At 52.0% G+C, this 18259-nt stretch overlaps 7 protein-coding genes across 7 annotated transcripts; 2 read left to right on the plus strand and 5 right to left on the minus strand.

Annotated features, from left to right (window-relative positions):
* Positions 1-3520: 3520 nt before the first annotated feature.
* Positions 3521-4861, minus strand: J4E93_003977 (uncharacterized protein; the record flags this gene model as incomplete). Its single annotated transcript, XM_049341907.1, has 1 exon — positions 3521-4861. The coding sequence occupies one exon, from the start codon at positions 4859-4861 to the stop codon at positions 3521-3523; it is 1341 nt and encodes a 446-aa protein (XP_049201412.1).
* Positions 4862-8205: 3344 nt separating this feature from the next.
* Positions 8206-8579, plus strand: J4E93_003978 (uncharacterized protein; the record flags this gene model as incomplete). Its single annotated transcript, XM_049341908.1, has 2 exons — positions 8206-8210; positions 8303-8579. 2 exons carry the CDS (start codon positions 8206-8208, stop codon positions 8577-8579), a joined length of 282 nt encoding a protein of 93 aa, XP_049201413.1.
* Positions 8580-9469: 890 nt separating this feature from the next.
* On the plus strand, positions 9470-10819 carry J4E93_003979 (uncharacterized protein; the record flags this gene model as incomplete). Its single annotated transcript, XM_049341909.1, has 1 exon — positions 9470-10819. One exon carries the CDS (start codon positions 9470-9472, stop codon positions 10817-10819), a length of 1350 nt encoding a protein of 449 aa, XP_049201414.1.
* Positions 10820-12177: 1358 nt separating this feature from the next.
* Positions 12178-12852, minus strand: J4E93_003980 (uncharacterized protein; the record flags this gene model as incomplete). The annotated part of the gene is made up of 2 exons (XM_049341910.1): positions 12178-12711; positions 12847-12852. The coding sequence occupies 2 exons, from the start codon at positions 12850-12852 to the stop codon at positions 12178-12180; spliced, it is 540 nt and encodes a 179-aa protein (XP_049201415.1).
* Positions 12853-13345: 493 nt separating this feature from the next.
* J4E93_003981 (uncharacterized protein) lies at positions 13346-13791 on the minus strand (the record flags this gene model as incomplete). Its single annotated transcript, XM_049341911.1, has 2 exons — positions 13346-13369; positions 13429-13791. The coding sequence occupies 2 exons, from the start codon at positions 13789-13791 to the stop codon at positions 13346-13348; spliced, it is 387 nt and encodes a 128-aa protein (XP_049201416.1).
* A 1802-nt stretch (positions 13792-15593) lies between these two features.
* J4E93_003982 (uncharacterized protein) lies at positions 15594-16907 on the minus strand (the record flags this gene model as incomplete). The annotated part of the gene is made up of 2 exons (XM_049341912.1): positions 15594-16718; positions 16902-16907. The coding sequence occupies 2 exons, from the start codon at positions 16905-16907 to the stop codon at positions 15594-15596; spliced, it is 1131 nt and encodes a 376-aa protein (XP_049201417.1).
* A 225-nt stretch (positions 16908-17132) lies between these two features.
* On the minus strand, positions 17133-18210 carry J4E93_003983 (uncharacterized protein; the record flags this gene model as incomplete). Its single annotated transcript, XM_049341913.1, has 4 exons — positions 17133-17262; positions 17314-17744; positions 17793-17970; positions 18041-18210. The coding sequence occupies 4 exons, from the start codon at positions 18208-18210 to the stop codon at positions 17133-17135; spliced, it is 909 nt and encodes a 302-aa protein (XP_049201418.1).
* Positions 18211-18259: the final 49 nt, after the last annotated feature.

The following is an 18259-nucleotide window of genomic DNA, read 5'->3' on the forward strand; positions in this document are numbered from 1 at the left end:
TTTTGGTGGGTGTGGTTGGGTTGATTGGGCGTGGAATATAGAAGAGGAAGAGACGGGGACAGGTGTGACGACAGAATGAGGGGGATGAGGGTATGAGCACTTGATATGGATTAGCATGTATGCGCAACGTTGATGCTATGGTGGGTTAGGAGGGATGTGTGGGCAAGAGATGGGTCGTGTTGCATTGCATCTGGCATGGTGTTGGGGCGTTTGATTGCTAAGAGGTCATATACGGCAAAGATGCAGGTACAAGTTTCAATAGAGAGTGTGGTATCAATTCATTCTACATCATGCATTTTCAAAAATCCCGATATCGCTCCTGACTTGTTTGCCATTACTAACCGCTCAGATAATCTTCACTGCCACGTTGTGTTGTATGGCATGCTCTGGTGATTCTTCCTCAAAGATCTTCGGGTGGTATTCATCTTTTTCAAGTTGGGACTCCATGAGACCCAATCTCTCAAACTCACATTCGCCTCTCCTACCATTGCACTCCCAAGGTGTTGAGTTTTTCTTCGACAGTACCAAGTACGAAACATGCTTTCTGTCAGTCCATGTCGCCTGGAGCAGTTTCAGACAATGCACCGTTGCTCCTTGTTCCAATTCATGGTAGAAGTCGGGCGCGAACGTGAACGCATCGCGGTTTCGACGTGTGATGACAGCCATGTCTGTGGATGGGATGTCATCTATTTCAGAACTCGTGAGCGACTCGGAGGTCTGCGTCGAAGACGCCAGGGGCTTGATCCACCACTTGTCAACAGTGGCCTGTATGATGGTCCCTGACAAGATGATGTATCCACTTTCCAACTGACCCGTAGGGTCGGCGCCTTTTGGACAACATTTGGCTTCCACGACTGTAGCCAAATCTTGAATGTCGATCATGTGCTGGTATGCAATGCAATCCGGATCAAAGTTGTCTTTTAGAAAGATCAGAGAAGCCCACGAGAAAGTAGGCGCTCTCCATACTTTGCATCGAAACGCCGGCGGGCTTGTGTACCACGAGAGGTGTTGTATCAACCTTTCTTTCCACATGCCAGCAATGTATTCCCAGCCGGTGGCCTCTTCAAAGCTTTTCGCAATGCCAGAGATAGCTGGAAATATGTCGTTTGGTTTTGACAGCTCCAGCTGGCTGTAGTTTCTGATGAGTCTTGACCATATGCCCGCAATCCTTTCACGGTCGTCTTTGAGTATCCACCACCGTATTGGATGGCAATGACTCTTGGTAGCCGGCCATTCTCCGTCTATAGTCTTTTGAAAATATCCTCCAGTATATTCTCCTGGACTTTTGAGAGAATCCAGTCGCATGGCCCCACATTCGCAGTCTTCGTATTCCATACACTCCCAGATGAGCTCATGCTCTGCGAAATGGAGAACACGGGGACTCAAGATACGCTCTTGGAAGGCCCAGCCTCGCTGGAAAAGTGGTAAATCACGGCCTCCATGCCCCAGTGGATATCTCACGTGGAAGCTAGGAGCATTTGACATAGGTCTGCCGACATATTTCGAATCTGTGATCCGGAAAAGACCCATATCTGGACTTGTAGATGCTGACGCCGCGATTGTTATCGTAGAGTTCGCATATATATCAGCCATTTGAGCAGACTGATTCTGCCAATCCGCCTCATCGTCTTGGATTATCTGCCCATCTAGTCAGTACCTAGATTGAATGATATCCCATTCATGGGAATGCCAAAGTGACTTACGCATAATGAGTCTATCCAGATGTAGTGGATTCCAAGCTCAAGGATAACCGTAATAGCATCTCGAAACGTTCGCGGTATGTCTATCTCTGGGATATGTTGCAGGTGGAAAGACAGTGTGTCTGGCTTCCGAGTTGTCTGCAATGGCTGCTTACCGCCCCAACAGTGACTGAGACATGCATATTGCCCTTCTCGTCCTTTCGTTTCGATCAAGCGAATTCGACGTGGTGTTGTATCGACGCTCACCTCTACCACTCGGTCAGGTAGTTTGAGGCGGTCAGGTAGTTTGATGTGGTCAGGTAGTTTGATGTGGTCAGGTACTTTGATGTGGTCAGGTACTTTCATGCGGTCGTGAGTTTTGTGTGACAGTGAGCACAATCTATGCGTGTTCAGACATGTATTGAGCCAGCGCTTGATGTTCTCAAAGCTCTGTCTCGATGCAGTATTGCCTGGAAGGTCTGTCCAGACGGGAAGGATAGGGTCTTCCTGAGCTGCGCCGTCATTAGTCAAGCTAGCATTACCAGCACCTACTGACTTACCGTCTAAGACGAACAGCTTTGTCCTCACTGTGTCTTGAGATTTTCCATCTCTCCTAAATGCATCGAATGTAACACTCAAGGTATCCTTCCAGTAACCGATTCTGATGTCACGCCCAATAGACTCCGTTGTGATCTCACACACAGCACTGCAGTAGCGGCATCCACACCGGACTGTCTCTTCCAAGGCCGCACTGTGATAGGCAGAGCCAGCAAACCCAGGCTTCCCCTGCATGCATTGCTTGATAGCAAAACACGCAGGCTGTTGAGGGTCATCGATCGGTATGTCTTTGGCAAACTCGGGAATCGCTTCAAGGAGGAATCTAGACGTCCAGTTGCTTGGATCATCGGCATGGGTTTGTACTATCCCACCGCTCAATGACCATACCTCCGAGCCGCGCCCAGAGTCTAGCCTTGGATCTGAGATTGCTTTAACCACAAATTGGGGGGCCATAAGAACCTTCTCTCCGTAATGTGCTGGCTTAGGTGTGATTTTGTCGATATAAATTGGGCTGAGCTTCGTAAGAGCTTGCATCTCTTCTTTAAGTGCGGTTCAGCCCCGCAGCACGTGGGAACCTTTGTGTGAGGTAGGCGACTGCGCCGCAATACTGCATTGCAGCATGTTGATCGACGTGGGTATGTCAATTTTCCCAGCGCAAGGCTGCCTTGTAGCCTATTGACCGGCGAGGCTATGTCGATATCCGTAGCGAATCAACTTGTTAGCCAACGCCTTATCTGCTCTCAGATCCCACACTTTCAAGTACTACCCCTCAGCCTTATTTGCTCCGGCCCTATGATACGGCCGTGAATAGCTGTAGCCGCCGGGGACGTCACAAATGTACAACCCACTCACTCGCAGATTTCGGCGCTCAGCAGCGCCTTGCAGCAGCGCATCGCAGGGTACGACATGCATGACGTTCGAGTGGCAATGCTCGTGCAGTGTCAAAGGCTTCCCCGCCTGTATGGCATATAATTGCAGTTGAAGTTCCGAGATTGGATGGTGTGATACAGTGGCTGTAGAGAAGAAAGTGTCAGGCTCCTGCTTGGGCAGGTACCTACGTAAGCTAGGGGCGATTCGATAGCCGCGTTACCGAATGCGGCGGCGACGACGCTTTCGACCCCGCAACAACAGGAACATGTCAAGAGCATCATTGAATCGACATCAGCTTTGCATGCACGCAACCCTATTCCAGATCTTGCAACTAGCTTCCGGGTATTGAGAACGGATTTTACTTGTCACAGTCTTCAAGGACTTCTTTAATCTGTTTAGTAACCGAAATAAACTCAATCTTTCGCAAAAAGCGCGACTTGCCCATCGAACCTACCCGCACTACGTAACGACCTCCGCGCACTTTGGATGCGCAGCAGGAAGAAGTTCGCATCGGGCCGTTGATCATCCTCAACATCAAGACACATCTCAATATACATGCGCAACTCAGGCGAATACCCCTTGTAGCCCTTAAGACAGTCCCGTGATAAGTTACCCGCTTCGGCAAGATCGCTCAAAGGGCTATCCATCATGCAATACATGAGCGAGATAACCAACCCAACTTGATACATGTCCGTCGCTTCAGTCGCTTGCGCCCCTTCTGGAGGCCTGAACTGATCTGCCACGAGAGGAAGATCACGAAGGGTATAGTTTTGAGCTTCCATCTCGCTATCGGTGATGGCGCAGCCGAAATCTGCTAGTTTGATGCTGATGGGGTAGTCGCTTGGGTTGACTTGCGGGTCGCTCTTCAAAAAGATGTTGGATGGGATGATGTCGCGGTGGGTGATGGGATCCCAATCGTAGGCCGCCTCGTTGTAGGGATAGGGTCCGTGATGTAGGTATTGGACGCCTGTTACTAGGGCTTCGAAGACTTGCCACACGAAGCTTTCGGGAATGAGTTTGCCGCGCTCGTTCCAGTTTTTGATCAGATCGGCCAGAGTGCCTTTGTCGCAGTACTCTGTTACAAGGTAGGGTGAGGCATGACGTTCGGTCACTGGGCTAGGGAGATGCGCGTCGTAGAGGGTGATGATGTTGCGGTGATGTAGACGACTTAGGATGTTCATCTCTCGGGCTTGAAAGCCAGGGTACATGGCTTCTGAAGGTAAGACCTTCATGATGCGCATGTCTTCTTGGAGATTATCGCGCACGAAGAGGATACCTTGATTGAAAGTCCCGTCAACACCTCCCAGTTCGGACTCGATAGTCCATCGTCCACCGACGACTTTTCCAACAGCGAAGATGTCGCGATTACATGCTCGGTTTGCTCGGTCTAGCAGTAAGTCCCTTACCGTACGCTCATTCTCGGCCCGGTTCCCGGCCCAACTTCCAGATTCGTCATTTGACACAAGCTGTATACAATGGGCCAGGCCTGGTGCATCGGCAGGATCAGAGGGCGATGCGATTAGTTGGGTACGGTCCAGGAATCTAGTAATCACGTAGTTAGTATTGTCTGGAATCTGGTAGACTCGCCTGAAGTAACGCAGGGTAAGCTGATCGGGCTTGTCGAGTTTGGGGTCTTCTTCGATCAGGTAGTCGGCAAGGCTTAGCATTGTTTCGCAGAAACTTTCGGTTTCATCTTTACATGTGAAGGTGCCGCTGTCGGCTCGGTTGCGACGCTTGTAAGTTTCCTCTGACATATCGTGGTTAACACGTATGATACTAAAGGCCTCCTCGCGAGAAATTAATGCTATCGACAATTCAGCAGCATCACGATCAAGGTATATACGGAGTGGACAGATACGCCGTGCACATACCTCTGAGTGTACCTTGTTAATGGCATGCAGATGATTCATAGCGGCACAGTGTTGTGTACGCGAATCATGACCTGATTTTCCACAACGTTATACGTTGTCGGTACACGATGTGATACTTATCTGGAGCAGCAATATATACCGTAACGGTATATAGTATTCCATGATCTTCTTTTCCTCTCTCACTAGTTCGGCTCTAATATCTGACAAAGACATACATCGCGTAGCTCTTGCGTTGCGGCTGTCAACATGGCCTCGAAGAGCTCAAGTACAACTGAAACGGCGAATGTCAGCAACGACAGCGTGGTACCGCATTCAACACCCCTATGGCTCAATGAGCTAGAACCGGAAGGTCCAGAATGCTCAGACCACTTCAACGAGTTCAAGCGCTGGTGTATTTCAAAGGATATCCACTGGTTTTACCCTCCTGATAGAGCTCCGTTCACAAGGTTTATAAAAGAGATGAATCTACGAACTTACCCCGAGGATCCCGAGGGATACCCAGGCTATCACCACGCATTCGGCCTCTTTGTCCGCTGTTATAAAACCAGGCATGGCAACACCCCTGGAAAGCTGACGATGAGGGACATGTGTACGCTGCTTGATATGCTGAATAGCAAATTTGCCTCCACGATAGCAGATGAGCGATTTACGATTGGTGGGAAAGTTGCCGGCGATAAAGCTGGTGAAACATGGCGCATCACCTCGAAGCTGAAAGACGTTAACGGAAGCTTTAACCGTGGTATTTACTTGGTCCACAACGAGAACAACCCTGACAGTTCCGCACAGATCATGAAGACTCTTCCCCTACCCAGAGATTACCTTGGCTTTGCTGAGCGAGAGCTCGATATTCTCGGGACTTTGCAGCACGACAAAGTTATCAAGTTCTTCGATGGTAGCGCACCAAAGAGCATACACGATACGGCATGGATGATTACGGAGTACTGCAACAAAGGTACTTTGTTTGACTTCGTCGCAAAATATGCCTATGAGGCAAAACTTCCAGTACCTGAGCTCTTCGTTTGGAACATCTTGGAGAGCCTGGTACACGCGGCTGTGTATCTGCACTATGGTCCGAATGTGCTCGAAAAGATTGATCAGCAGGAGCCTGGAGACGAAAGCCTGAAAGTTGAAGAAGATGCCTCTTGGGATGTCGTATATCACCGCGACATCATTCTGTCTAACGTATTTCTCACTTCCAGCACCGGAGGCAAGACTGAGTATCCGATCGTTAAGTTAGGCGACTTTGGCTGCGCCATGCGGCAATCGGAAGTTGAAACTAAGAACCAAGACGAATATCCAAAGGCAGATGAAACACCGCGTATGAACCCTGGATACGAGCCGCCAGAGGGTCAACGTGCCACCAAAGCCGTCGATGTGTATCAGATCGGCCGACTAACGTGGTGTATTGTGCAGAATGTCCTGTCTCCTATCGGTCTTGACGAGAAGGCAATGCTGCCTGAGCATTTCGAAAGTTCAGAGGATGCGCCTTACTCACGGGAGCTACGCCGTATTCTGTATTCCTGCACGAGGGCCCGCGCTGACCTTCGAATCGATTCTCTGCCTCTATTACGCCTTGTCCGGGATACGAGACAACGATTGATCCGTGAGAACCGCTTACCGTTTATCGAGCTCTACGTATCGCTTGTTGAGCGCCTTTCTGAGTTCCTTGAATCCGGCCCTTGAACGATGAAAGGGGTGAGAAAGAGGTCTGAGTACCTTGGTAGTTAGATGTAATCTACTCAATCTTGTTGTATACGTTCTATAAGCTGCGATCTGGCGGGCGCAGATCTTTGGAAGAGCGTATTGTGGTGGCCTTTGGTACCAGCTCTTGGCAGAAATGCAGTGAAATGTGTCAGCTAATGAATAGTTCGACCATCCTTCAGATAGGGCTGGGTAATCCCAGCAATTAAGACAGCTCAACCTCGGGCGTCGTTCTCATCGTTACGCTCATTGAATTTGCACAATGTACTGTTGTATTACAAATATGCCTTGCTCGCCTTACTACACCATGTCGCTGGCCAAGATCTGGGCTGGCCAGTCCGACGTCATGGGAGGGCCGAACTAGCACCGAGCCCAGAATGGACTGCTTGGTAGCATCTGAACGATCGCAAGATGTCCCATTTTGGGGTGCAGTGTTCTACAGGCCCCTGAAGAACGCGCGTAGATGGGTAGATGCGCGTGCATCGGCGTTTCTTTCACGTAGATCAGGCGGGCCGCGTGGGTCCGCTCCCCGGACTCCTGCTACCGGCCCGTCGAAGGATTGCATGCCACGATATCCCGCGTCCTCCGTTCTGACGTACGTAGTATTATTGGGGTGCTTTGATATCTTGTAGATGTCGTAAGGAAAGAAAGCATGTTACTTCAACGACCAGGGAGATTGTATCAAGTCAAAGCAGGAAGATGAGGAGCCAAGCTGCTCAGACTTCTACACACTTGCGTACCGCCTTAGTTTGCGGGAGGAACGTGGAAGTACGATTTTGGTGGTGGAGAGACCGAAGTTACCCCAGCGAATTGATCTTAGATGGTGGCCTAAGGCAAGCGACACCGCTGTATCAGCGGGTGGAAGCTTCCTGCCCGTCTTTGATGCGCAGTGGTGAGGATTGAAGACTTGCCCTGTGTCGTCGTCGGATCGTGGCTGGCGTAGCCATGAGTGGGTTCGTTGTTGACGATCGTAATTATAAAAGAGTGGTGAGAGAGCGTCTATGTCGAGCTTGGAACAACTTCGGGGCTCAGGTTCTCCTTGGCTTTGCTGATCGTGGTATGTGTACATGGGTGTAACAAGTACCGGTGGTGTAAGGCCTACCATCGCCAAGCGTTGCGACCGTCGTGCATCAATCACCATCGCATGTGCGGCGAAAGTGTTAACCAAGGATGACGAACCATGATGCCTACAGCGCATCTTCCAGAGATTAAGTCATTTCAACCTGGCATAACAACCCCGAGTAGAGAGCCCACTGTTGGGCGCCTGAAGACGTTGATCGTAAGCCTCGCTTTTGTGCTGTGAATGCGTCTTGGATTGTCGAAACTGTGCTTTTTCAGCATGGCATCTCGAGCCTGAAGGAGGTATAAGTATCAGGCTGTTGTCCCTTCGATAGCTCATCATCCAACACGATCCTCAAACCTCAAGCGACTCACTCCAACTTTAACCTCGAACATTAATTCCAACAGTGTGTCTTGTCAATCTCTTGCTTTTGCTTCCAGCTGACCGTTCCTCCCAGAACTTCAAGATGCAGTTCACTCTTACCTCCGTCATTGCCATTGCTGCCGCTCTTGCTCCCGCAGTTAGCGCTTTCTCCGTTACTGTAAGTTGCAACCCGGTCTGAGCCTCAAGCAGGCGATATTCTCATCTTGGACGCTCGCTGACTTGTATCTCTTTTTCCAGAACTGCGAGACCGGCCAGTACAAGAACTTCGGCGAGGGTGGTAACAACAAGTGCCAGGGTTTCAACACTGGAAAGAGCGTTGCATTCGACAGCAACAAGGGCCTGTCTCTCCGTGTTTTCGCTTCCACCGACTGCCAGCCTGGCGACGAGATCTTCATTACCGAGCAGAACAAGTGCCAGCAAGTTCCTTTCACTGGTCTATCCGTCCTTGCTGAGTAAGGGCGATCGCATGTATCTTAAGCAACAAACGCTTCGAGCATTTTGGGGAGGGAAGGGATTTAGAGGCGATGCTATCCAACATAGCTTAGCCACCCACTGTGTATCTTAGTCACCTGCACTCGTCGCACACAATAAAATTGTCAAAGTATCGATATTGGAAGGTGCCATGACCTATCAGTGACTCGTCTGTTGGAGATGGTTATCATCTGGTGCTCTTTGGAGAGGGCGAGTCGGCCGGTTGGCGGACCCCTTCATTGGTGCAGCGGGAACAGCGTTGCCGATTTGAGGCACGCGTTGGAAATCTTCGGAAGTGATCTCAGCAATCGATGGATGGTCGTGGCATTCGCTGAACGCATGGTGTTGGATAGGAATTGTGCTCGGACGATGGCGTTCCTGCCCAGGTGACAGCTCGCCGTCACGTGATAGCACGCAACCGCAACATCGTCGGCCCGATTCGCCAGGTTCCCGAACGATTTGTAACGCGAGAATGACGCCACGCACTCCGCTGCTCCAGCGCGACATTTCAACCCCACAAACCTCTCTTCCACCATATAGCCTAACTCGATCTTCTGGCATCCCGCAAGAGGCCCGCCTAGATCACGGTGCTTTGCCTACATCTGCCGAGGTGTCGCAGCCGGGCCCTAGCCTATAGCGTGCCTCTATGACGTCGCTATGGATCAATCTCGGACGAGTCCGTCATTGTTTGGCAACATATTCGTGGAAAAGCTTAGAAATGCAAAACTGATGAAGCACTAACGAGACACTTATAGACCGCCATTGATCGCACGCCAAGTTCGCATCTCACTCACAGCACACAACTTACAAACATCAGTCTTATTCCTCTATACTTTTGCCTTTTTCGTTAGATACCCATCCACATTTCCGCAAACATGGCACCAAGAAGATATGAAGCCGAGAAGAAGGACCCTGCGCCTTTGGCAAAGCCTCTCGACTTTGCTTTCTCCAAGAAGACTGCCCAGAACCGATTCCTCAAGGGTGCTATGACCGAGCGTCTATCATCATGGGATGCTCAGAACCTCGAAGCTCGTGGTGTTCCTTCCAAGAACCTCGTCAACGTCTACCGACGATGGGGCGAGGGCGAGTTCGGCGTCATCCTCACCGGTAACATCATGATCGAATACGACCACCTGGAGGCTGCTGGCAACCCCATCATTCCCCGCGGCTCAAAGTACGAGGGCGAGCGATTTGAGATGTTCAAGGAGCTTGCGACACAGTCAAAGAAGCACGGCTCTTTGATCGTCGGCCAGGTCAGCCACCCAGGTCGCCAGGTAACCGAGAGCATCCAAAAGAACCCCATCTCTGCATCCGACGTACAATTAGAGGGCAACGTCATGGGCATGACCTTCGCCAAGCCACGCGCCGCTACCGACGAGGATATCAAGAACGTCATCGAGGGCTTCGCTCACGCAGCTGAGTACCTTGAGAAGGCCGGTTACGACGGTATCCAGCTTCACGGAGCCCACGGCTACCTGCTCGCACAATTCCTTGCCCCAAGCACCAACAAGCGTACCGACAAGTACGGTGGATCTCTCGAGAACCGCGCACGCATCATCACCGAGATCGGTCAGGAAGTCCGCAAGCGCACATCTTCCAACTTCGTCCTTGGCATCAAGCTCAACTCCGTCGAGTTCCAAGACAAAGGTTTCGGTACTGAGGAGGCCGCAACTCTCTGCAAGTTGCTTGAAGACAACAGCTTCGACTTTGTTGAGCTCTCCGGTGGTACCTACGAGCAGCTTGCTTTCGGCCACAAGCGCGAGTCTACTAAGAAGCGTGAGGCTTTCTTCCTCGAGTTCGCTGAGAAGATCACACCTTCGCTCTCCAAGACCAGGACCTACGTCACTGGTGGCTTCAAGAGCGCCGCCGCCATGGTCGACGCTCTCAACACTGTTGACGGTGTCGGTCTCGCTCGTCCAGTCACCCAGGAGCCCGAGCTTCCTCGCCAGATCATCAACGGCGAGGTTCACGCTGCGATCGACCAGTTGACCGACGACAACGATTTCGGCATCACCAACGTTGCGGCAGGAACACAGATCAGGCAGCTGGGCAAGGACCAACAGCCTATCGACCTCAGCGACGAGAAGAACTTCGAGGCTTTCCAGAAGGACATGGGTACCTGGGCTCAAGGCTTCTCCGACGACAAGACTGGAAGCAAGTACGGTTACGTCGACATTGAGAGCGCCAAGGCGATCCCATACGGCACCGCCGCTCCTGCTTCGTAGATGTCATGCATCAAGAACATGTGTATATAGATGGAACGAATAGAAACGAATTCCACGATTGAATACATCATATCAATATCTTCATACACAGCCCTCTCCCTCCCCGGGCGTAGCAGGTCTATCATAGAACTCGTCCCCACTAATCTCCCTAATAACCTCAATCCTCCACCTCTGCGTCTTAGCGCCCTCATCCTTCTCCCTCAACACAACCCTCCTCCCATCCTCCCCACCAACATCCATAACCTTCAGCACGCCACTTGCTTCATTTCCAATCCAATACGTCCCATCGCCCCACTCTCCCACCTTCCAATCCAGCGCATGCGGCGTGTCATCCGCCCGTCTCAACACCGCTTTCGACGTATCGTCTGCGTAGACATCGAGGAGCCGGTTTGGACCCAGCCACCATGTGCGGAGGCGGTAAGAGTTGGGGGTTGAGGATGAGGGTGAGGGGATGAAAGCCCAGTACTGGCCTGAGTAAAAGCCTTCGCGGGTTAGTTTGAGGAGGCCGGTGCTGTTTTGGGTGCCGTGGTCGTTGACGATGTCGAGGGTGGGATTGGAGGGATTGGAAGTGTTTGTTATGCGGTGGAAGTGGGAGGGGGAGAGGGGGGTTTGAGGGTTGGCCATTTGGAGTGGCGGTGTTGGTGGTTGAAAATATGGAAGGATGATTGGAATTTTGAAGCTGTGTTGATAATACAATTATGTGAGCTCAGCAGTGAGATTCTTGTACTTCCACCATCACGAAGGATTTATCTTTTTGTTGAATGAAGATGACAATTCAGTGTCGCCGGTCAACAGCCATGCCGTGTGGCGCATAGCACGAGACTGTGAAAACGGGTAGCTGGTCGACCTATCACGGCCGCGAAAGTCTGGAAAATGCGGTTTCAATTGAAGGCCTGAATCCATGGTTTAGGTAGTGATGAATAAAATCAGTAGAACATGCCGATCACTTGACCAGCTGACAGTCAGCCACCATGCAGGGCCATTGCTAGCGACCCTATCGTAGTTAACGAAACGTTTTGTTGGGATATGCGTAAGTTCTGGCAGGTCACGATCAGAAATTGTTGAGGTTGCGATGAGTGAGAACGAGGAAGGGATGAAGATGGAGATGGTTGAGAGGACGATGGATGACGTCACATTGTCGTTAGACCTGTCATGCACATCGCTGATACCGTGGTGTAGTATACATCTTATCATGGCTGTGTGATAAATTCACATGTCGAAAACACACACCAGGGAAGTTTCATACGAGGGATAAGTGTGCTCGCGATGCCATAACATTGAGTGATGTATACAAACATATCCAAACAGCTCGTCAGCACAGTTCACTATACCCCTCCACCGTTGAGCCGCTCCATCCTTTATTTCTTCGCAACTTGCGTTCTTTTGGCAACCCTCGCACTCTTCCGCGTCCCGGTTGTCGGTGGAGCCTTTTGCTTCGCAGGTGTCTTCGCAGGTGTCTTAGCCGGCGCCTTCGCTGCAGGTGCCTCCGCCGCCTTCTTCGTAGTCCTCTCGGGTGGACTTGGAGCAGCCGACCGTCGCGATTGGCCTTTGGTCGTTGCCTGAGGTGATGGCCTTGATCTCGACGAAGAGGATTGAGCCGCAGCAGCAGGTGATGGGTTGTCGAGGTGGACCGCTGGTGAGGCGGCTACAATAGGTCCTGCTGGCGTGGAATACTTGGATGCGTCTTCGAGGTGCACCCTATCATCATCTTCTTCAACTTCTGGATCGATCGATGCGAGTCTGGATGGTATCTCACTTCGACTGGGCTCAGGAAGTGCTTCTTGTCCTCGCGCCTCTACTGCCTCAGCGACTTCCTTTTCTTCATCCACACGCGGTTCTTCACGAATGGGCGGTATGTGCTTCCGAAAATTGCGGCGCTCGTCCCGTTCGCCCTGAAGCTGTTTGTTAAACTTGCGTGTCTCCGCAACGCGATACTGCTTAGTGCCTTCCGCAGGGCTCACGTGCGGAGATAGTCCCTCGCGTATAGAGGGAAGCCAGTGCCCGGGAACTTCACCTCGCGTTCTTACAGCCATTGCGCTGGGCGCCTGCTGTAGTGGGATAGTGTTACGAGGCTTCCGGGCTGTCTTTACGGCATTTGAAGCACGTTCTCTTTCGCGACGCTCACGGATGGCTTTGCTGGTGATTAGTCGTCGGGATAATTCTTGCACTGGCGAGGTGTCGTCTCTAGAGGCGGGAGAAGTATAGGGATCATGACTCTCTTGATCAAGATCACGTCTATTCCCGCGTGCAGTCTTCGGCCGTGGCGTGTCGACCTGTACATCTGTAGAACCTTGGGCACGGCGAGGCGTGGGATTGGATGGACGGACTATTGGCTGTTCGTTTTCGCTAGAGAGGAGATCTTCACTAGAAAGGTCTATGGGGCCCAGGCGTTGTGGCGAAGGCGTATCGTCGCTACTGTAAGGGCCACCACGACCACGACGAGGAGTCGGATTTGACGGCCGCGCTGGTGGTGAAGAGGAATAGTCGTCAGAGAGTCCTAGTCTGGATGAGCTTCTGCGACTTCTCTTACTCTGTGCCGATGACGGAATCCTGAAGTCAGAGAAGTTGAAATCGATATCGGGAGCTGTGGGCGAGGGCCGCTCTCGTACTGGGCTTAAGTGTGATGCTGTCGGACGGTAGCCGAGCATACCCATATCCGGCTCATCCTCTTGTGTTGTCTCTTCCTCGGGAACCAGATTGGCCTCCGACTGGTCTGCAGAAGATGGAGACTGTACGGTGATCTCAGGCACGTCTCCACTCGCCGCATCATTCAATCTCCTCCTTACTCTCCTCTCATCCTCTAAATCTCTCACATTCGCATTGTATTCAGCCTCAAGTTGACGCTGAGCCCTCTTCGCAGTGATCACGCACTCTGATTGTGTCAGATGGATGTCAATCATCCGATTGACCTCATAGTCAATTTCGTCGTAAAACTCCTCTGGCGTCTTCATAAGTTCTTCTAGATTCGGCATCTTTTGTAGTGTGCGAACAACATGGTAGACGGCCAGCCGGATCCTTTTGCGGTTGCATTTATTATGTTGGAAGAACCAGCATAAGCCCGTTGCTGCAGCTGCACCTCCTGCGATAGCCAATAAGATATCGCCGTATCGCTGAAGGAAGGATGGGAGTGTGGTTTCGCCAAAGAGATACTGGGTCAGTGTCTTTGCGACCGCATATGGCGGGGGTGTTGGACGAGGCATGTGAACCTGTCCGGGTAGCAACATAGTCGTAGTGTCTGTAATTAGCGTGGACTTGGGTAATCGCGCGGCGCGCAAGGTCTGTGACGCCAAAGTGTAGTATCGCCTTCCAGCTGCCATTTGGACTACTTTCACTTTGAAGGTGGGAGCAAACAGTGAAGTTGGACAGAGTACGCAGGTCCCATTTCGTTGTTTAGAAAGGAAAGGCTCTTCAAACAAGAACGCTCCCGGTCTTTGTACAAGCGACGAAGATGTACTCGCGGCGTCGTTGTTCAAGCTGAGAAGACAATGAACAAAGGACGTAATGATTTGAACAGTGCCGAAAGACCGCGTGCATTCGATGCGGATGGCGATGCTGAGTTTCTATATGCTCAAACTAGGGGTTCAGGCGAAGCGGCCAGTTTGAGCATATAGAAGCTCAATCTCGCCATCCGCACCGAACACACGCGCTGGCGATGGCGGCGTGAAGTAGGTGGTGGGTTGCGGGCGAACAAGAAGGCCCACTAGACCCATCTGCTAACAACACCAACGCTATGCAAAAGCCAGCCCACCAGCGATGGGAAGATGTTCGGCTTCATCTTCTGGGGTGTTTAAGCCTCAGTACCGCGGTCGGTAGATTGCGAAAGCGTTGATGGTCAGTCTGCGGGATGTCAGCCATGGACTGTCACCAGATCAGACGATGTGCCTTACCCGTCTTTTATCTTCTCAGCCCCCAAGATCTCCATCCCTTCTTATTGTTCGTCTCCTGATCTCTTTCCATCTCCATCCCATCCCATCCCCTCATGCCCATCCCCATCCTAAAACCCCTTAACCCTCCCCACCCCCGTCAGCGGAACCCCAACGCCCCTCTCCCTGCCACCCTGCCCCCTCCCTTGACTCGACGGTCCCCCAAGCCCAATATCGCGCCCATATCCCGAGCCACCGCCATAAAGCTCGCGACTATCCCAGTTCCGTCCTTTGAACGGCCTCGCATGACCAGATTGTTTAAGCCATTTCGCAAGCAAGACACCAACGGTCGCCCAGGCTGCGGCGATGAGGAGGGCGAAGATGACGAAGTACATCGTGCGAGGGCGGTGGGTGACAGATGGTGGGTGACAGGTGGTGGGTGATAGGTGGTGGGGAGTAGACGGCGATTGGGTAGACGGGTAGTTGAGGCTGGACGGTTGGAACCAAAGGTAGGAGGAAGCTTCACGATCAAAGCATACCTATGTGTTGTCAAGAGAAAGGAGAGTGGGATGTCAACGCAAAAGCGGAGGTCATCGGCTGCACCTGCTGGCGGCAGCGCTAAAAGTTGGGGTAAAGATGGGGTAAACAAAGCTTGTAGCTTCCTCCTATCCGAAGTCGTGGATCTGCATTTCAGCCCTCCTGGGTGCGCCATTGGCTGTGTGAAACAATACAAACCCTCAAGACTCGAAATCACTAAATCTTGGTGTTACGATATTGACATGTAAAGACGTAACAATGCAATACAAGAAGTGGAAGGACGATGCATACAGCCTCTTCTACTCACAAGTACAAATGCGCAATCAAAAGGGTATACGCGCACATCGACTGCCCTCACGCTCGCTGTACAACAATCAAGCTCCACTACTTCCACTCCCACCAGTCCCCTCCTCCGCCTTCTTCTCCACCTCCTTCGTCTTCTTAAACCTTTCCTCCGCAGCCTTAGCCAGCACCTCCCTCCTACTCAACCCATCCGTCGCACTACTCATAAACGTCTCCCCCGTATTCTTCCCACCACTCCCCAGCGTGAACTCACCCCCAGTCCACCCCCCATGATCATGCACCTCCTCCGCCCCCTCATCCCCTGGATTATAAAACTCATCGTTCCCCACACTCCTCCCGCCGCTCTTCCAATCATCCCTCGCAACCTCGCGTTCAATTTGCTTGCACAAGTTCCAAAAGTTGCGGTCGTGAGGGCCCCAGACATTATGCGCCAGCTCATGGCACAGCGTGTTCCTTATCGTCTTGTAATCGCGATACCCGTCGTAGGCATCTGTGCGAAGCCGCAACTCGATGACCTCGCCTTGGTTGCGGTTGAGGCCCAGTGTGCGACTCTCCATTGTAGTGTGCATGGCTGGATCCATCTCCGTAAGCAGCGGGACACTAAACTTGTGCGTGCGCATTGCTGCTTTGATCCCCGCGTCGTCTCTCAGCCGTTGGAGGAACCGTAAGGAGCGATCTGGATTTGGTAGATACGGCAGCGGCCGTAGTGTATGGAACGTGTATTGCGCCTCCTCTTGTATCTTCTTGTGATCGCGGTTGCGCGCTGGCAGGGCGGCTTTGATGGGGCCGGGGCGCCGGGGCGCTGATGCGGCGGATATGGTGCTGTTGAGGGAGGAGACGGCTTCGGTTGTGCTGCCCATGAGGGTTATTTTCTTGCCGACGAGCTCGGCGAGTGGTAGTGAGGCGTTCTTAAAGGGTGGCTTTTGGAGTCCGATCTTCCCGCCTACGAGGAACTTTTGGTTGGACGGCGGTATTGACAAGTCGTTTGCGACGCGTTCGGAGAGGTCGGAGATTGTGGCATCTTGGGCGAAGGATAGTGTAATTGCTTTGCCGTGGTGAGTGAGGGTTATTTCGATGTCGGAGCTAGAGGGTGGAGGCGCAGATGTGGTGTCGGCTTCTGTCATCGTGGAAGCGCTGTAGGTGGTGGCGAGAGGATGTTCGGGCGGTGGGAGGGTTGGACGTTGTCTAGGCGCGATCTAGTATATGGAGTAAGTGATGAGGTTAGTGGTGATTAAGATATAAAGCTTCGCAGCATGTGGCCGAGCTCTAGCCATGCGTTATTTCGGTGACGTTCTGCAAGGCTTCCACGAGATGACGGGGTCGCCATCGGAATTTGTCATCACTAAACTCCGATGTTCACCATGCTGTTGACTATTCACCACCATCGCCATCGGGCCGTTGAGCACACTGCCACACTCGCAGATCTTGGTAACCAGGGAACCTCACTCGCTTGTTCCCGTGCTCACTGATCAATAATCGTTACATCTGCTACTTAAATTCAACGTCGCCGGGTATCAATAACGCGTGTACTAGAAACATACGCTGGCAATGCCTGGGCTATAACCCAGTATAAGCCATCGACACCACCTGCATTACGGCCAGCTGGAATACTAATCCAGTTTTGACTCTTCCTCCACCTTCTTCTTCTCCTCTTCTTCCTTCTTCTTGCGCTCTTCCTCCTCCTTCTTTAGTGTCTCCTCATTCTTGACCCATTCTTTGACATCAGGATCCCAGCGGTGTCTACGCGTCGTTAGTCATGACTTGCCCATGCATGAAAGTGACTCCACTTACCCATGGAAGTTGGTCTCTATCAGGGCCTTCTCCTTGTACTCGTCCACGAGTATCTTGTCGTAGTTGTACGGCACCTTCGCCGGGACGCCCTCGAACATGGTCTCCCGCATGGGATACAGCTCCGATGTGTCGTACCGGTGGTAGTTCTTGCAAACCCACTGCCCCGGGTTCTTGTCTGGATGTGTCTCGCTCAATCCGGTGATGTCAATGAACAGGCCGTTTCGCAGATCGATCCATCGCGCATCGATAATGTTCATGCCATCGCCACGCTCGCGCTCCCAGATCCACGGGTTGACATCGAGGAGGTATTCGCGCTGGACGGCGCCGTCGTAGGAAGTGTAGTGGTATCTCGTCTGGTTGTGTACCGCACCGAGGTGTTGGAGTGTGCTGTCGGACACCTGAGTGTCGAGATCGAAGTCCCATGGAAGACGCTGCAGAGGCGTTAGCAAGTATCGCAAACAGTTGGGGGCAAGACTCACCTTTCCATTCCACCACCAACCGAGCAATGTCCCGTGTGCTATCCAGGTGTCGAGTTCGTTTTCGCGGAAGAAGTTCAGGTAAGCGCGGACCATGTGCGATTGCGTATCCGTTCGCTCTTCGTCGGAGACGACACCCTTGAAAAAGCGCTTGTCATAGTGGCCGAGCGTAATACTGCCTCTAGAGGGGCGTTAGCGAACATGCTACAGGCTGCAATGACATCGCGAGTTGCAAGGCTATGATGACTTACCCGGGCTCATGAAAGTACTTGGTATCAGGCTTCTTCTTACCTTTCCTGCTTTCAATACGATCGGCCAAGTTGTCTCCTCCTTGATGTCGGTTGAGTGGCGTCGGTGTGGCTAGTGAAGAGGCGAAGAGTGTCGCGGTTGCAAAGGCGGTAGCGCATTTCAGTAACCGCATGGCTGAGGCGAGGACTCCACTTCAGGCTTCCAATCCAGATAGGTATACC

The sequence above is a fragment of the Alternaria ventricosa genome (genome assembly GCF_023758065.1).
Source record: "Alternaria ventricosa strain BMP 2768 chromosome Unknown scaffold_5, whole genome shotgun sequence".
In the NCBI taxonomy this organism is placed as follows: Eukaryota; Fungi; Ascomycota; class Dothideomycetes; order Pleosporales; family Pleosporaceae; genus Alternaria; species Alternaria ventricosa.